Raw genomic sequence first — 19,787 nt, forward strand, 5'->3', positions numbered from 1 at the left:
TCTGTGGGACCTGACTACTGCAGCTGGATCACACAACACATCCATATCAGCTACTGCCCTCCATCTCGCTCTCTCTCCTCCGCTCGTGGGACTGAGGGGTGTATGTAGTGAGAAGGTTGACTAGTATGTGTGTGTGTTTGGTCTCTGTGTGTATACAGTGTCTGTTCATTAGGGTTAAGTGCATTGCTCAAGGGCACATTGACATATTTTTTAGCACCTAGTAAACTCGGGGATTCGAACCAGCAAGCTTTCGATTGCATGCCTAACACTCTTAAATGCAGGGTTACCTGGCACCGTGTGTGTGGGTCAACATCCACCCAGACCGCTGTGTTGTATAAGGGGATAGAGAGACAGGAAAACGGAGAGATGGGAGGGAGAAATAGGAGGTGTGGAAAGAGGAGAATGTGGGTCAAGAGAAAGTTGAAAAGAGGAGAACAGGGGAGACACACACCAACCTGATCCCAGACCTGTTTCATGTGTAAGGGGGAGAGAGGATGGGGAAAGGGAGAATGATATATATATAGAGAGATGCCCTACTGAGAGTGAATGAGCATTATGTGGTCTTATCCTATCCGCTCCCTATTCAGTTAGAGAGGAAATGAAGAGAAGGGAAACCTGACTGGAACTATCAACCCAGAGACTCAATCACTGATCCTAAAAATACCACAGCTATTCTGTCCTATGTATCTATCAAACCATTCACACACACACACACACACACATTCACACACACATGCAGGAACACTTCTTTATCAAAAGTGGTCTACATCAAAAGAAGCCAGAACTGGGCCTTGTTCTTGTTGTCATAGCAAGGTGATTGAGACACAACTTGTGATTATGATACTTCCAAGAAAATGAGCCCCTGATGTCATCCACCTATTACGCCCACATGTACACAGAGTGAGTGACACAGTGAGTGACACGCAAGAGAAAGGTGCTGACAGACAGACAGATGGGTGGGTAGGCAGACAGGCAAGCAGACAGACATAAACCATTAAGACATGTACCAATGAACACATAAATGCTACAAACATAAACCCTAATTATGGGGAATATATTTATTTACTGGTTGTAAACCATTTCCCCTCACCCATCAGCACCTGTGTTTTCACTTGCCACAAACCGCCACTATATAGAACTTTCACAGAGCTATAATATTCACCTTTTTCAATACAGACAGGAGGTGTGTGTGTGTGTGTGTTTATGTTTGGCTTGTGGAGTATGTAGAGTGTGGGTGAGAGATGGAGCGATGGAGAGGAGAGAGAAAGAGGGAGCGAGAGGGGGTAGGGAGGGAACATGTGTGGACATGAAGACTCAGTTAGGGCCGCGGGACATAGAAGGAGAAAAACAGTGATTCAACAGGAATCGGAGGACAGATCTACACACACATACATGTACCTCTTTCTCTCTCTCACACACACACACATACACACAGTCTTGTATAACTAACTTTGTGGGGACACAAAATTCAGTCCCATTCAAAATCCTATTTTCCCTAACCTCTAAACCTAACCCTAACCCTTACCCCAAACCTTAACCCTAACCCCCAAAACTAAACCTAGCTCCTAACCCTAAAACTAAACCTAGCTCCTAACCCTAAAACTAATTCTAACCCGAACACAAATTCTAACCTTAACCCTAAACCCCCTAGAAATAGCATTTGACCTTGTGGGGACTAACAAAATGTCCCCAGTTGGTCCAATTTTAGTTTGTTTACTATACTTCTGGTCCCCACAAGTATAGTTAAACACGTCCACACACACACAGACATACAAACACTCACCTTTCACTCACTCACTCACTCACTCACTCACTCACTCACTCACTCACACACCTGTGGTACTGCTGAAAGCTAAGCCCTTCTCCATATCAGACGGGATCAGTGAGAGACATTGATCATACACGCGTGTGTGTGTGTGTATACAGTGTGTTTATATTGGCTTTCCTCCTGCTCCACAACACTGATTGACATCTGTCTCTCGGTAACACACCCTGTCATCCTAGAGGTCACCTAGGGGTCACACTGTATTCCTGTGTGTGCACCCAGTCACCGGTAACATGTGCATATTTTTTCATTTTTCTGTTTAGTGATCAACAATCCTCTCTCTCTCCTTTTCATGCAGAGTGACGGTTGGCAATGTCTCTTGACTGTATCCCCTCATCCTCACATTCACTGTGTCAGGACATTTTCCACATGAGGCCAGAGCTGCTGACAGAGTTTGGGAACATTGGGTATATTTGAGTGAGTCAGTCCTAGGCTCAGGTTGTGGTTAGCATGTCTAAGACTTATGTCTCAGGAGTTCTGGGGTTTAATGTAAGACACCCATTCTGATACCATCTCTATAGTGTGTGCCTTCAGCCCCCAATGCCCTCATTAACCAGCATGGAGCCCTACACCTGCATCCACCCAACACACATACACACACCTAATACTCTCTCATGCAATGTTTGCAACGTATTCTCAGGTAAAATGAAGGAAAAAAACGCACAACTTGAACATTGATTGATACATCACTGCCATCTTGTGGCATTGATACGTTTTGAATGTAATTGTTTTTCCAGAAGCAGTGATAGAAAAAAAAACTTGTTATTGGGTTGCTTTATTAGTAGCCTTACTGGTGTAGAAAAAGGTAAATAGGCCATTTGCAGTGCAGTGCCAAACAGTAGTCTATATGTCATACTCAACAGCAGAATGTGCTTAATAGAATGTGAAGGGCCACTTCACTTTTATGTCAAATATTTTCTCTGATTGTGTTGTGTAGGCCTGGCTTCATGAATTTATGTCACAAAATTGTGCCATCTGTGCTGAGTAGGTTAGAGGTTGCCCCTAACCACTGATACAAAGTCAGATGTTTTATAATCACCTCAATGATAACGTTTAGAGTTGGGGTAGAATAATCTGATCTTAGATCTGATGTTAGGAGAGCCTCTACCTTGAGCCAGGAAACGACACTTGACGCTACCCTACCGCGGACGCGCTCGAGCCAACACCACGCGACAAGAGTAGATACAAGATGGCGACCGTTTTAGTACCAGAGGAATAAGTGCCGTGAAGGATAGGTATGGTACTTTTTCAATTTTCGCCTTTCTTTACAATTCGTGTCAGTTGTAATGGTGTACACATTCCTCTGAAAACTAACTAGCATGTTTGATAAACAATTCAAACCCTGACGCATTGACCCCTAAAGTATTTAGACTTGGCTTGACAATATTAGCTTGGTTGCTGCTAGCCATGTAGCTAGCTATGTTACTCACCACGTTAGCCAACAAACTAGCTAGATACTTTATTATTTTACTAGCGATTGTTTAGCTATCTTACGCTAGATATTCGATTTGTGTTTATTTAGAAGATACATGCCGCCAGACAGAGAAAGAAAGCACAAGGGCACCTTAGGCGCGCGCACGAGCCTTCGCTATCCTCCTCGATAAGTTTACGAGTAGGTTCTTGTCAGCAGTAACGTTAGTCGTGTTATAACTATAGATAGATAGTGACATCACGGATAGAAGAAGGAGCGGTTAGTTACCAGTATTTTGGTGACATTGTTAGCTAGAGTTAGTTTTCAAAGTTGTCTTGCGGGGATAATTTACCAATGTCGGGTGAGTTAGTGAAATGGTAAACACGTTTGGGAAAGTTTGCTAGCTAAGTTAGCAGGTTTGAAAACACATCTCTCGCTATTTGTCAGTGTTGACTGGGTAAAATTAGGCAGAAGCAAAGGAATGTCCTTGCTAGTAACTGCCCACCAGATCTATTGTGGATTAAAAAAACTGAATAATGTATCACGAATGTCGATGGTTATAAAACCACAATTGCATTGATTAAATGTTATATAAAAACAGTGGGAGTCAAAGGGGTACAATGTTGACAGACTCAGTCAAGGCATGCCAGCCAGAAACTCCTTCAGTGGTAACAGCTAACGTTACTTATTTAAATCATACACAGGGAGTCTTGAATGGTAAACAAACACCCCTTAGAACTTGGACATGTGTAGTCAGGGTCGGTCTTGTCCTGTTTCTCCTCCTAAATATACTATAGATTGGTTCATGGAGAAGGGTAACAGTAGCTGGGACTGGCATCCTCTGATCCTCGAGGTTAGTTTCCCTTTTGATCTTCCTATCCATCTCTTTCTCCATTCCCTTTCTATATCCATTTCTTCTCTTGCCCCTTTCTCTTTGTAAGGCTGCCTGTACACATACAAAGGGTGCTCTACCCTCCCAGCTCAGCCCCCCTTTGTTTTCCAGGCTTAAGTCTCCCTTTGGCCTCATTGGGGGGTGATGATGATGGAGCTGAGACTCTAAAACAGAAATCCCCAACCCCAGCAGTTTTCAAACTGTGCTACGGAAGTGCCTAACCCCCCAGGGTTATGCAAACTGTTTTAAAGGGTACATTAGAGGAAGGAAATCTGTAATGGCAGAAAACCACATCTGATCACCACAGTCAACATTCAGGATATCGTCCTGTCTTTTTTGACAATAAGTACCCATGTTAGAGAGCTAACTGGTTAAATGCGTGACCACAAGTTATTATAAAGACCAGAATGGGTTGTGGGTTAAAAAGGTTTTGATACAATTGTTTTCACTAACATGCATCTTGTAAGACAAAGGATCTCTTCATACGATTTGGGTAAGGCCTTTACTGAGCGGAGATTAGAGAAGTTTAAAGTTTTGTACAACTGCCTTTCTCACTCAGTCTCTCTCTTCCTCCCCAGATAAAGCCATGCCGTGGGACCGCCCAGTTTCTGAGCTCGCAATGGTGATCTGAAGCCCCAGTGTGGACGTGTCACATCCACACTCGCCTACCCACAGACACACACACGGACTGAGCCCCCCAGCAAGTGTGTGCGATGGACAGGTGTAAGCACGTGGGGCGGCTCAGGCTGGCCCCAGACCACTCCATCCTCAACCCCCAGAAGTGGCACTGCGTGGACTGCAACACCACAGAGTCGGTGTGGGCCTGCCTGGGCTGCGCCCACGTTGCGTGCGGCCGCTACATCGAGGAGCACGCCCTGCAGCACTTCCTGCAGCATCGCCACCCGTTGGCCATAGAGGTCAACGAGCTCTATGTCTTCTGCTACCTATGTGACGACTACGTGCTCAACGACAACGCGACGGGAGACCTCAAGCTGCTGCGCTCCACGCTCAGCGCCATCCAGAGCCAGCGCTACGAGGTCACCACCCGCTCAGGACGCACCTTGAGATCGGCTAGCGCTCCGCCCGACGCCCCCCAGCCCTGCGGCTCCAGCGAACTGCAGCTGAGGGATGAGGACCGCATGTTCACGGCGCTCTGGCACCGCCGCCGGGCACTGATGGGTCGAGTGTTCCACACCTGGTTCAGCCTAACGGAAGGGGGGAAGAGGAGAGAGGAGGAGGAGAGGCAGAGAGAGGAGGAGGAGAGGCATAGAGAGGAGGAGGAGAGGAGGAGGAAGGAGTTGAGGGAGAGGAGGAAGACGTTGAAGAGGCAGCTACAGGAAGCGTTGGAGAGCGCCCCACCCAGGAAGAGTCACCGCCTGAGGAGAGCCAGCCAGAGAGCTGCTGCCGCCGCTGCTGTCACCCCCTGCCCCACACGAACACGCACCACTTACACACCCCAGACCCCCCTCGCCCCCCAACCAAGAACCCAGAGCCCCGCCACTCACACCCCCAAGAGAATGGGCCGCCCCCCTAAAACCTCCGCGCCCAAACCCTCTCGCTACTCAACCCCCTCTTCTTCCACCAAAGGCAAACCCAGAGCCTCCTCTGCCCAAGCCCGGACTGCCCCCTCCCCGGCCCCCCGCCGTGCCCCCTCCAAACAGGGCGACTCGCCCCTCAAACGGCGGCCCACTGTCACTCCGGGTGTCACGGGTCTGCGTAACCTAGGCAACACGTGCTACATGAACTCCATCCTGCAGGTGCTGAGCCACCTTCACATCTTCAGGGAGTGTTTCCTCCGGCTGGACCTGACGCAGGCCCTGGAGCTGCTGGCCTCGGCTGTTCATGGCCAGCTGGTGGTTCCCAGCCCCGGGGGCCCTGTGTCGTCCTCCCCGCTGGCCCAGAGGAGAGGCCCCCAGGTGGGTGCTGGGCTAAGCGGGGGGGCCTCCAGGGCCCGGAGCATGGAGCTGATTCAGCCCAAGGAGCCCAGCTCCAAGCACATCTCCCTGTGCCATGAGCTGCACACACTCTTCCAGGTGATGTGGTCGGGCAAGTGGGCGCTGGTGTCGCCCTTCGCCATGCTGCACTCGGTGTGGCAGCTGATCCCAGCCTTCCGGGGCTACGCCCAGCAGGATGCCCAGGAGTTCCTGTGTGAGCTGCTTGACAAGGTGCAGCACGAGCTGGAGAGCACAGGGACTCGCACGCCGCACGCTGGTGTGTCAACCGGACAGAGACATCTCATCAAGCAGGTGCTCAGCATAGTCAACACCATCTTCCACGGTCAGCTCCTCAGCCAGGTAAGAGAGAGAGAGGCACAAACTCTCCCAAACACAGATATACACAGACTGATACACACTTTTATACTGATAAACACACACACTTTTGCAATTCACCAGTCTGGACATGGTTTAAAATGGATTAAAGGGCCTTTACATTTATTAGTAGTGATCTTACTGGAGGGATTTGGATGGGAGGTTTTACTGCACATTGTGCGTGACTGTTACCACATTTTTGTCTTGATAGTAATATAAAATAAATATATATAAAATACAATATGCCAAAATGATACTGTCTAAATGTGCTTGGCTCCAATCAAGAAATGGGGACATTTCAATGGCAGATCAACACATTCTGGAGCTCTGTCATTTTAATAGTTAATGGAAGGGTAAATCCATTTGAATTCATAAACTTTTCGACAGAACCCCTTTTGATTTGAACGAAACCTTCCATACTTGCCCATTGTAGAACGGCTCAGAAAGTGACTTTTTGGACCCGAATGCCAAAACACTCGAGATAAAAGTGCTCGAAGTTGACCCCTTTTGCATACCATACCAAGAGACATCCATGTCTTCATCAATGGGCGGCAGGGTAGCTTAGTGGTTAGAGCGTTGGACTAGTAACCGAAAGGTTGCAAGTTCAAATCCCCGAGCTGACAAGGTACAAATCTGTCGTTCTGCCCCTGAACAGGCAGTTAACCCACTGTTCCTAGGCCGTCATTGAAAATAAGAATTTGTTCTTAACTGACTTGCCTAGTTAAATAAAGATAAAATTAAAAATTAAAAAATGGAAAAGATAAATGGTTGGGATTTATATCATTTTAAAGTTTACAAAAAGCGTTGTCAAACTACTTTATAATTACTTGATTTTTGTTTTGTTATTGACATTTTTTAACCTCTACCGTTCAAAAGTTTGGGGTCACAGAAATGTCTTTGTTTTCCATGAAAACATACATGAAATGAGTTGCAAAATGAATAGGAAATATAGTCAAGATGTTTACAAGGTTAAAAATAATGATTTTTAATTGAAATAATAATTGTCCTTCAAACTTTGCTTTCGTCAAAGAATCCTCCATTTGCGGCAATTCTCCAAAATGTTAGCCAATCAGTCTATCCGTTTGTGTGATCCTGTGACCCTGATCCTGTTTACAGAAGCAAATACTTTTTATGTGAAGGTGGGTGCTGTATATAACTATTATTAAAAACTATTATTTTTAGATCTCAGTCTCTATTTTTACGAAATGTACTTGTACAAAGATTTTGGATTGAGAATGCCTTTATTTTTTTCTATACCTTTCTGGAGTTGGAGCTCGCTGTGTCAGGAACGGCTGTCTGTGCGCAGGCCTGCTACGCGAGCGCCGGTGCGCACTGAAGGCTAGGAGCAGAGAAGTGGTTATCGGATTGGAAAACCTGATGCGCTGTGGGAAAATCTACGTCTACAGGTCATTGCGCACCTGTGCTGAAAGACCTCTAAAAACCATATTATGTATCTGTTACTGTGCCTGCTCTTTACTCAAAGCCATCCTGGATTAAATAGGCTGAATGATCAATGGGTGAGTGAATAATCTTCGCCTTATGCCCTACAATTTGCAAACACTCCGACGAGACCATGTCAATACCACCAGGAACTTGGTCTCTCTGCAATTACATTTGTACCACTCTCAAACGCAACTGGACCTATACTTGATGGCATTCTTCCAAAATCAAAAACTATTGTATTACTTTTTTTCCTGTGTCGAAAGACTCAGTTCATCTTATTGACAATGGTGCTGGCTCCACCAAGTCCTCACTCATTGGGCAATTGAGATATATTGTTATGCTTTTATTGTTGATCTCTGGTAACGTGCGACCAAACCCTGGGCCGGTAGATACCCTGCAATCTCTATTGACTCCCTATGATTTTGAAAACAGAGCAGGTTTTGGCCTCTTGCATGTTAACGTCAGAAGTCTATTTCCAAAATAGACATGATTTAGAATATGCAGACGTAATGGTTTTATCAGAAACTTGACTAAAGAAATCTGTGTCAAATAAGTCAATTTCTATTGATGGGTACACAGTTTTTTAGAAAGGCTCGGGTGAGTAAAAGGGTTAGAATTGATATGATATCCGAGTTTAACACCTCTGAAATTCTCTCGATTACCAAAGCCAAACATTTTGAATTGCTTGCGGTTAAAGTGAACGTATATAAGGACTACCACATCACTGTAGTCTGCTGCTACAAACCGCCCTTGGCTTCGGGAGACGCACTTAACTCTCTTTCTGATGTCCTGCACAAGCTAAATGACTCTGAATTCATTATTTTAGGAGATTTGAACTGGGACATGCTTAGATCTGTATCGAACTCTTTTAAAGAACTGTGTGACTCTGAATCTCGCTCAATTAATTAATGTGCCTACAAGACCGAATCCCAGAGCACCTAACAAATCCACGCTATTGGACATTATGCTAATCAATACCCCTCACATATACACATCAACTGGGATATTCTGTAATGATATCAGTGATCACTGTGCAATTGCTTGTGTTAGAAATACAAAAATGACCCAAACCAAACAACGTTATATTTTTAAAAGACATTTTAGACAGTTTGATGAGCAAGCGTTCTTACATGATCTGTACCATTAATATTGACAGAGTAAGTCTGATTCCCAATGTTGACACTGCCTGGGACTATTTTTATATGACATTTGTGTCGATTTGGGATGAGCATTCCCCAGTGAAGAAATTTTGAATCGGTGGAGGGGACAATCCCTGGTTTTCAGGTAACTTGGCAGAATTAATTAGAAAGATATACATCTCTTGGGCTCAAGCTAGACATACAAATGCTCCTGTTGACTGGACCTCCTTCAGAGCGCTAAGAAACAAATGCACAGGATTGATCAGGAAGTCCAAATCAGATTACTATTTAAATGCTGTCACAGAGAGCCTAAACAACCCTACCAAGTTCTGGAAGCTAATCAAATCAGTGTCATGTTCTAATGTATCCTCTGGCCTTCCTGACCATTTAATGATGGATTCTAATGAAGTGAAGGATGAAGCTGATTTTGTAGGGGTTTTTAACAATCACTTCATATCTGCTGGTTCAGTTTTTGATAATGGTGGGGCCCAGGCCTCTAATGTAAGCTCTGTTCCAGTCAACTATGATATAGGCCCTCGTGTGAACCATTTTAACTTGGAGCCTGTTTCTTATACTGAGGTCTGTAAAGCACTAAAGGCTATAGACACTAAAAAGTATGCAGGTCCAGACAACCTGGACCCCTACCTCTTAAAGATAGCAGCTGGTATTATTACAGAACCTGTTGCTCACATTTTCAACTTAAGTCTCTTGACCAATTCCATACCCAGCATTTGGAAATCAGCTTATGTCCACCCACTACTGAAGGGTGGAGATCCCTCAGATGCTAATAACTATCGTCCTATCTCCAAACTCCCTATCCTAGCCAAAGTCTATGAATCCCTAGTGAACTCACAGTTAAAAAACTTCTTAATTGAAAAGAACATACTAAGCGAGTTTCAGTCTGGCTTTAGATCGGGGCATAGTACCACAACTGCAGCTATGGCAGTGGTAAATGACATTATGAATGCACTTAATAAAAAGCAACATTGTGTTGCTCTGTTTGTGGATTTATCAAAGGCATTTGATTCAGTTGACCATTAATTGTTGCTAGCTAGACTCAGAAACATTGGTCTCAGTGAAGGGGCAGTAAATTGGTTTAGGAACTATCTTTCTGACAGAACACAATGTGTATATACTGACAATCACAAGTCTAGCTTTCTTGAGATTAATAGAGGTGTGCCCCAGGGTTCCATTTTAGCTCCTGTGTTGTTCTCAATTTTTATTAATGATTTGGGAAATGGGATGCAACCAGCAAAGTTACATATACAGTATATCACAAAAGTGAGTACACCGCTCACATTTTTGTAAATATTTGAGTATATCTTTTCATGTGACACTGAAGAAATGACACTTTGCTACAATGTAAAGTAGTGAGTGCACAGCTTGTATAACAGTGTACATTTGCTGTCCCCTCAAAATAACTCAACACACAGCCATTAATGTCTAAACCGCTGGCAACAAAAGTGAGTACACCCCTAAGTGAAAATGTCCAAATTGGGCCCAATTAGCCATTTTCCCTCCCCGGTGTCATGTGACTCGTTAGTGTTACAAGGTCTCAGGTGTGAATGGGGAGCAGGTGTGTTAAATTTTTTATCATAAATCTTCAATAATGTTTCAACCGGACAATTCCTTTGTCTTTAGAAATGAAAAGGAACAGAGCTCACTCTCACGGCCGCGCGCCTGACTTAGCGCATGGCATTCTGCCAGACCCCTTAGTCAAACAGCTCTTATTCGCTCCCCCCTCACAGTAGAAGCCTGAAACAAGGTTCTAGACTGTTGACATCTAGTGGAAGCCTTAGGAAGTGCAATCGGACCAAATTTACACTGTATCATGGATAGGCAAAGACTTGAAAACCTACAAACCTCAGATTTCCCACTTCCTTGTTGGATTTTTTCTCAGGTTTTCGCCTGCCATATGAATTATGTTTTACTCACAGACAACATTCAAACAGTTTTAGAAACTTCAGAGTGTTTTCTATCCAAATCTACTAATAATATGCATATCTTAGCTTCTGGGCCTGAGTAGCAGGCAGTTTACTCTGGGCACGCTTTTCATCCGAATGTGAAAATAGCGCCCTCAGCCATAAGAACCTCTTATGGCTGCGATCCCCGTACAGGGATCAACATCCGGGGAAATTTCAGAGTGACTAACTAAAAATACAACGTCGTAACATTAAACATTCTTGAAAATGCAAGTGTCTTACATCCTTCAAAAGATTAGAATCTTGGTAATCAAACTACGTTTTCCGATTTAAAATAGCTATTACAGAGAACAAATGCCATGCTTTTGTTTGAGAAGAGCGATCAACAATAACAAACATTTTCCGCCATGACAGTTTTGACAAATTCACATCTGAAGGTAAAATTATGACTTACATTCTGATATCTTGCTCTTATTTCTCTTCCTGAGGGTCCCAGTGATCAAAGGAAGTGCCGTTTTCTTTGATAAAATCAATTTTTATAGCCTAAAACGAAACATTTTGTAAACCGTTTGTGTTGTGATTTCCATCTCTATCAACTTTTTACGGAGCATTCGACGTAATTACACACTAAACAATTGTTTATCTAGTCATGGTTGGTTCCATTGCAATCTTCTGGATATTTGTAACACAGCCAAACTTTGTTTTTTTTGCGGGGTGTATTGACCGAAGTGAACTGATTTGAAGACAACGAGCAATGAGTTCATTGCGCACCAATAATATTAGCCAAGCTTCGTTGATTGACTGTATTTCTGCCCAATGACCACTGATCTTCTTGAAATCTAGCTGGGTAGATAGCCAATGAGCTGAGGTAAACGCCAGTATGTGATGGTTATGGGTTGGACCACCATCCCTTGTTTGTAAACGCACGCGTAACGAAAACATTCTCGCCATTGACCAACAGACTATTTGCAGTCACGCTTGTTACGCACAGCGGTGTTTTGGAAAGTGTTTTTGGCGAATAAATCATGGCGAATAAATCAGGGAAAGCGAAGTCCAAGTCTATGTATACAGATTTGCACCAGATTATAGAAGAGATTGATCGGGAAAGTGAGACAGATTTTTTGTTTGAGGAATCTTTGAGTGAACACATTTATGATCCAAACATTGAGGAGCTGTTTCTGCAAGGACAGGACGTACTTCTAGACTATTAAGTGCTAATGCCGTTTTATGAAATATAAATATATATTAAAAAAAATTGCACATTTTTTAGATTTCTTTTGCAATTTGCAATGAAATGTGTAAAGTACACATTGGCTATAGTGTGTATGTATGTGTACGACCCATAACCTGTGTGTGTTGTTTGTTTGGGTGTGTATGTCAGATATATATATATTTTAAATTTTTTATTCAAATGGAATGGAGTAGAACAGCAAACACACACATATGTGTTCATATGCCACAGTTCATTACTGCAGGCATGACTGTGCCTCAGGGCCAAAAGGGCAAAGCATGGAGGCGTCGTTGTGTTCTGTGTCGCATGAAGTCCCCCATCACCTGCACCACTTGTTCAGTTTGCCTCTGCTTTACATCAGAAAGAGACTGCTATGGGACATGGCACAGGCAGCAAAATATTGTGTAGAGGACTTCCCAAGGGTCTACCCCCGTTTTTTATTTATTTATTCTAATATATTTTTTGTGTGTTAGAATTGCTTTTTGATATGTTGTATATAGTTATTTGCACTGTTGTATATAGTTATAGGTAATTTCACCAATTCGGCCACTTGGGTACATTTGGGCAACTTGTGTGGGACACCTGGGTGACTTCATGCTAAATGTCATGTAGCTCGCCCATTCCTGAAGTTATCAGTCTGAAACTTTGCACACCTACAGTTGACCTCTTGTGTTATCCATCAAAATTATCTCCAGCATCCTATCTGACTGTGGCTATTATAGTACATGTGAAAGATGATGCTACAACAATAAAAAACGTATGCTCTTTCTTTCTCTTTTCTTCCACCAGATCTACTGTGTTATATTCTCCTACATTCAATTAACATTTCCACAAACTTCAGAATGTTTCCATTCAAATGATACCAAGAATATGCATATCCTTGCCTCTGGGGCTGAGCTACAGGCAGTTAGATTAGGGTATTTCTTCAGGCGGAAATTGAGAACAAGGGATGCAGCCATAACAAGTTATTAATGGAATATCTACATAGGGATACAGAGGCCCATTATCAGCAACCATCACTCCTGTGTTCCAATGGCACGTTGTGTTAGCTAATCCAAGTTTATCATTTTAAAATGCTAATTGATCATTAGAAAACCTGTTTGCAATTATGTTAGCACAGCTGAAAACTGTTCTGATTAAAGAAGCAATAAAACTGTTCTTCTTTAGACTAGTTAAGTATCTGGAGCATCAGCATTTGTGGGTTCGATTACAGGCTCAAAATGGCCAGAAACAAAGACTTTCTTCTGAAACTCGTCAGTCTGTTCTTGTTCTGAGAAATGAAGGCTATTCCATGTGAGAAATTGACAAGAAACTGAAGATCTCGTACAGTAAGGTGTACTACTCCCTTCACAGAACAGCGCAAACTGGCTCTAACCAGAATAGAAAGAGGAGTGGGAGGCCCCGGTGCACAACTGAGCAAGATGAAAAGTACATTAGAATGTCTAGTTTGAGAAATAGACGCCTCACAAGTCAACTGGCAGCTTCATTAAATAGTACCCACACAACACCACTCAACGTCAACAGTGAAGAGGCGAATCGGGGATGCTGGCCTTCAAGGTCATTTACAACATTAACAATGTCTACACTGTATTTCTGATCAATTTGATGTTATTTTAATGGACAAAATATGTGCTTTTCTTTCAAAAACAAGGGAATTTCTACGTGACCCCAAACTTTTGAATGGTAGTGTATATTTTTAAAGAAATTATAAAATAGTTTCACGACCCTGTTTGTAAGCATTTTAAATTATATAAAACTCAACCATTTATCTTTCCCAGTGATAAAGACATGGATGTCTCACCCTGTAGGGTGGGGTATGCAAAACTTTGAACACCTTTTATCTCCTGAATGTTTTCAGGTCCAAAAATCAATTTCAGACCACTTCTTCCATGGCCAAACATGTATGGAAAGGTTTGTTTAAATCAAAAGGGATGCTCTCTAAAAGTGATTGAATTCAAATCGATTTACCCGTAAGAGAGTGCGTGAGTGTGACTGAACGTGTGTACTTTCTGCTTCGGTGTGTGAAAGAGAGGAGTGTCTTGAGTTCTCTGAGCATACACCCACACCTGCTCTTTCCTAACAAGGGTGTGTGTGTGAGTGGGGGGGCAGTGTTTCTAAAGCTGTGTATCTCAGACAATCCAGTTCCTGTGTGTGCTACTGCGTTAGTTAGCTCAGCTGCCCTTGGCTTGCCTTCACACAACTCTCTTTCATCCTCAATTTCTCCCTCTCACTCTTTCGCCCCCCAACTCTCTCTTTCTCCCTCTCTCTCTGCCCCACCTCTTTCTCTCTCTTCTCTTCCCCCTCCATCAGGTGACGTGTCTAGCATGTGACCACCGCTCCAACACGGTGGAACCTTTCTGGGACCTATCGCTGGAGTTCCCCGAGCGTTATCACAGCAACAGCCGGGAGAGCGCAGCGCAGGTCTCGTGCCAGCTGACGGAGATGCTGGCCAAGTTCACGGAGACCGAAGCCCTGGAGGGCAACATCTACGCCTGCGACCAGTGCAACAGTGAGTGACAGAGGCACACATACACAAACGTACACAGTGAGCACACACAAACACGCATTCATTCAATGGTATGTTTGTTAGAGGTACAGTAATTTTGCCAAAGCAGTTAGTTTTCTCGATTTTTCTGTCTGCATGTCAAACTACCATTCAGTGCTATAGTTAGACTGAGTGAGTATTCACATAGCCCTGTCCAGAGCATGTGGCCGGAGCTGGAGCGGAGCATGCTAAATTTGACTTGAGCGAGTTTCCCAAAGGCTGGAGCGTTGGCCTTCTCGCCCACTCCAATTTCGCTCCAGTAGCGCTCACTTCACAAGCTCAGGGCATGCCCGGACCAGCATGCATTTGTAGTCTACTTGTGTGCTGCATTATCCCCTTGCTTTAGTTACTGTTATCTAGTATGCTAAATATTTTCAGAAAGGAACTGATAAAACACACAGGTGAAAAATCAAGGTGCCTTACAAAGATGAGGAGCAAGAGAGGGAGTGCAGTGATGTAGTGTCCACAACTAAAGAATCACTGGGGAATCTGAAGACAGGTATCCCGAAAGCATGATGGTGTACTTAGTACGTGCACACGCTAACAGAAAGGAATGAGTTTGGTAACTAGCTAAGTGTGTCATTGTAGCAAAGTATTTATAAACAAAAAAATTGATCTCTTAAACCCCCTAAGGTCGATTTCCGCGCCCTGTGGAAATCTTATTAGCATAATACAAAAGTTCCCATAAAAATCTGTTTAAGCTAGATAGTTTTTGTGGCATTGGATGCGTCTCCATCCACTGCATCTGCCTATGTCGCATTTCCGCATCTGCGGTGAAGGGTGACAGAGCTAAGAGCGGTGTTTCTCACCATGAGATATCCCGGAAATTGGTCTTCACACAAAATCGTCTGTAGCGTGTGAACGGTTTGGCGCTCAAACTATTACGACCCCTCTATGGACAGATGACCCCTCTCACGTACATGATGTTGTTCTCAGTTTTGCTCTATGACCCCCACAAACTGCTTGGGACTCGTCTGAAGTCGGTACAGCCGATCTGCCAACTTCTGTCTGTAGCATCCAAACAGTTTGGGCTACACACTAATATGACCCTTCTGTGCGAAGGTGAGACTCTCACGACTAGGTTGGTTGTTTTGCTCTAGGAAGCCCACAGGCCTCACGACTCGTCTAAAGGTCCCCCGGTACCAGATGAAAAAATGAGTGGAAGTATATATGGAGACCGTTTAGTGCCAAAAATAAGGTGTTAAATACATGTAAAAAATAAAACAAAAAAAATTAATAAAAAAATGTTTGCTGATCTTTCTTATATCTCTCAGATATAGGACAGACATTTAAAAACAAACTTCCTTTAGATTTTTTTTTTGGGGGGGGACTATTTGTTCCATGTAGTGAATATTTGTTCCATGTAGTGAATCTGTTATTCATTGTGTTTGTATGGGCTAATAGCAGTAAGGCCAAAACATGTTTTTCATTAAAAAGATGTATAAATTGTGTTGATACTTCAAGGGGTCTTAAAATTCCAAATCAAGTAGCAAAAGGATCCTTGGTATGACACTTTAAACAATTCCATATAGCTTAGTAGAACCCCCCACCCCGGCTTAGACAGTATTTAGAGCCAAAAATAAGGGGTTAAATACATGTTTAAAAAAAAAAATATATATATATATATATATACCGTAATAATATCAAATGTTTCCTGATCTTATATCTCAGATATAGGACAGATACTTCAGAACAAATTACATTTTTATATATTTTTGGGAACTATCTGTTCCATGTAGTGAATGTTATTCAATGCGTTTGTATGGGCTAATAGAATGAAGGTCCCCCCAAAAAATGTATCAAATTATAATATATTTTTGTTATAGTCCAACGGGTCTTAAAATTCCAAATCAAATAGCTAAATGATCCTGTGATGCCCGGGGTTACTGTAGTAAAACCACCCGAACCTCACTCACTTAGACAGGGCAAAGACTCTGGGTTAAATGTTTAGTTCATTTTTGTTCTATTATCTATACAATAGGCCATCATTGGTTTTGGCTCAATAGGCCTGGCATATTCTCTTTCAAGGAGGTAAGCACTGCTCCATGAGCGATGAGCGGTATTTCCACACGCTCAACTCCTCACTACTCTGGCACTGTCTGAGGTGTCCCTCTAGTGTGCAAGTTGAGTTAGTGTGGGTTAATGCTCACTCTTGTCTCTAGGTAAGCGGCGGAGGTTCTCCTCCAAGCCTGTCATCCTGACTGAAGCTCAGAAACAGCTGATGGTTCACAAACTGCCTCAGGTCCTGCGCCTGCACCTCAAACGCTTCAGGTACTGACCGCATTATGACCACACGATGACTATAACAGACCCATGCACCTCAAACACTGCAGGTAACCATTGAGCACATAGCAACTGCTCAAGAACCATAACACAACCATGCATTTGAAACACCCTAACTGTCTTATTTGGTGATTTGGTCTGTTGATGTGCTTGTGATTGGTTGTCAGGTGGTCTGGGAGAAACCACAGGGAGAAGATCGGGGTCCACGTCAGCTTTGACCAGCTCCTCAACATGGAGCCATACTGCTGCAGAGACCCCTCCCCCAAGGGCTCGCCATGCTCCAGTCCCGCCCCTGCCGGCTCCCCGAGCCCCAAACACTTCCTGTATGAACTGTCCGCTGTGGTGATGCATCATGGGAAGGGCTTCGGCTCTGGCCACTACACTGCCTACTGCTACAACAAAGAAGGAAGTAAGTCTCACTCACTAACAAAATACACTTTTATGTAAAAGATTACAAATACAAAGGTGACACACACAACCTTCTCTTGATACATTTTCTTGGAATTGACCTACATCTAATACCCTTTCTCTCTTCTCCCTCTGTCAGGGTTCTGGGTCCACTGTAATGACTCTAAGCTGAACGTGTGTTCTGTGGAGGAGGTATGTGGTGCCCAGGCCTACATACTCTTCTACACGCAGCGCTTCACTCAGGACCAGGACCCACTGAGCCCCGCCCCAAACCCTCCTCCTTTGTACCTCAGCAGTCCAGTGACATGACATCATCAGCATTACCACCACCACCAAAACATCTCAACCCCCCCTCTCTCACGCTCTTTCTTTGTGTTCATTTTATCTCCTCTGGGGGGAGGAATGATAATTTTATCATTTATTTTTCTAAAAGACACAAAGGACAGTCTCAAAGGACATTTCTTTTTGTCTTTGTGAATTTCTTGTACATGTTGTTTTATATGCGTTTTAAAAGAAAAGGAAAACATGTTTGATAGTGTACAGGTTTATTTTATCAAGAGTATCAGCCAAGTTGTGCGTTGTATTATAGACACGCCTTTACAGGAGTAGAGACAGACTTTGGCCAGGTGTGACTGTGTAATCTAGTTCAGATTTATTCAGGTGTCAACCTTCTGCTCTTCTGTGCTGTTTTTATTTTTCTCAAACGATTTGAATCAACTAAAATGTTTCTCACAGCCACTTTAGACAGTTGACTAAGGGATGTCAGTCAGTCAAATTCTCAACTGGAATGTAGACTGAAACAGATAATTCCCTCCATAAATAGTCTTTTTAGAGTTTAACCCCTTTAGTTTCGCCAGAGACGTAAGGGGAAGCGAGACACCTCCCTCGCTCTTATCTTCTGGTTCATCTTAATTTATCCACCATCTTTGGTATCGCTCTCTGTAGTAAGTCTGGTCGGTCAGGAAATGGTTCATAATTGACTACTGACCTCACGCCAAAGCACGAGGGAAACGTTTAAAAAGTATCTCAGCTTCTCCAAAAACAATTACAGAACATTTGCAAGATATATTCTTTGACTGGTTTTGGAAAATCTATTTTATAACCAGTTTCCAAAGGGATGTTTGTTTTTAGCTGAATAATGCCCTCTGTTCAGAATGTGGTGCTGGTGTTTTTAGGCCTGTTGCCGCCTAACTTTTGGTTGGCATCCCTACAGCAGATGCGGCTGCCACAGTCATAATTGTCATAGAAAAGTGCCCTTCGTTATCAGAACATATCTATTTTTGTAGTTCCTTTGCCAGAAGTGTATTTGGTATCATTTCTTTGTAGCAGAGACTGTGAAATGCAGTCCTACCCAGGCCAGCATTTAGAATATTGAATGTATTTTTGTATACTTGAACATCGAGGATGTTTCACAAAAGTTGTTTAAAAGATGAAAAAAAAAGAGGGCCACTGACTGTTCGATTTTTATAGTTTTGTAATTGATTCCTTCCCCCTCTAGTTGTTTGGAATCACCAGCAGGTCTGACCCGTCTCTCCTGTGTGTGTGTGTGTGTATACCAGCATATGTGTTCACACAATATAGTTGGCTCTGTATAATGTAAGTATAAAATAGCCAGACTGATGCAAGTAGATCCTTGCTGTGTGTTTGTGAGAGATCTCCATGCTGGTACTAGCTTAACTGCTCTCAACCTAAATGCTGTTCATCTCTAGATTCACCTTTTGGGGAGAATTCAAAGCACATTTCCACCCGATGTTTGTTGGCATTGTGCTCATACTGCCTCGGGTGTGTATACATTTATGGAAGTGATACTATGCAAATTCTTACCTCAATTTTTAGAAAATTACCTCATGAGAATATATTTTCATTTTTCTAAGAAAACACTAATTTCTTGTGTACTTTTTTAAAATCTGCACCACTTAATTCAGTTAAGGTTCCTACCATGCTGTAGCCCTCACACAATCCCCTTTCACTTGACTAAATAGGGCATACATAATGGCTGCCTACTAGACTCAAGATTTGTATATAATGACGAGACGCTCATGTCTCCCCCCTAACAATGGCAGTCGTTGCCCATAGAAATGCTTTGGACAGATTTTGGTGAGGGTGAAATCTCTTGCTTTGCCTTTTCCTCTGATAGAATCTACTGGACGCCAGCAAGGTTGTGTAGGAACAGTGGGCTCCCGAGTGGCGTAAGACACTGCATCTCAGTGCTAGAGGCGTCACTACAGCCTGGTTCGAATCAGGCTGTATCACAACCAGCCGTGATTGGGTGGCGCACAATTGGCCCAGCATTGTCCGGTGTAGGCCGTCATTGTAAATAAGAATTTGTTCTTAACTGACCTGCCTAGTTACACAAATTAAATATAGACAATCAAGGAT

The 19,787-nt window shown here is 43.3% G+C and overlaps 1 protein-coding gene across 2 annotated transcripts; it reads left to right on the top strand.

Annotated features, from left to right (window-relative positions):
* Positions 1-2,916: 2,916 nt before the first annotated feature.
* LOC139565972 (ubiquitin carboxyl-terminal hydrolase 44-like) lies at positions 2,917-19,786 on the top strand. 2 transcript variants are annotated; one of them, XM_071386711.1, is made up of 6 exons: positions 2,917-3,060; positions 4,707-6,422; positions 14,483-14,681; positions 16,880-16,988; positions 17,168-17,409; positions 17,548-19,786. In XM_071386711.1, exons 2-6 carry the CDS (start codon positions 4,842-4,844, stop codon positions 17,715-17,717), a joined length of 2,301 nt encoding a protein of 766 aa, XP_071242812.1. In that variant the 5' UTR covers positions 2,917-3,060; positions 4,707-4,841; the 3' UTR covers positions 17,718-19,786. The 2 variants fall into 2 exon arrangements, with proteins under 2 accessions (XP_071242812.1, XP_071242813.1); XM_071386712.1 differs by lacking the exon at positions 2,917-3,060 and adding an exon at positions 3,074-4,089.
* The last annotated feature ends 1 nt before the right edge of the window (position 19,787 follows it).

Source organism: Salvelinus alpinus, chromosome 37, assembly GCF_045679555.1.
Source record: "Salvelinus alpinus chromosome 37, SLU_Salpinus.1, whole genome shotgun sequence".
NCBI lineage: Eukaryota > Metazoa > Chordata > Actinopteri > Salmoniformes > Salmonidae > Salvelinus > Salvelinus alpinus.

Coding starts and splice junctions, on each gene's coding strand:
- LOC139565972 (XM_071386711.1), top strand. CDS start 4,842: ATGGACAGGTGTAAGCACGTGGGGCGGCTCAGGCTGGCCCCAGACCAC. Junction 16,989..17,167: donor CTGCACCTCAAACGCTTCAG/GTACTGACCGCA, acceptor ATTGGTTGTCAG/GTGGTCTGGGAGAAACCACA. Junction 17,410..17,547: donor CTGCTACAACAAAGAAGGAA/GTAAGTCTCACT, acceptor TCCCTCTGTCAG/GGTTCTGGGTCCACTGTAAT.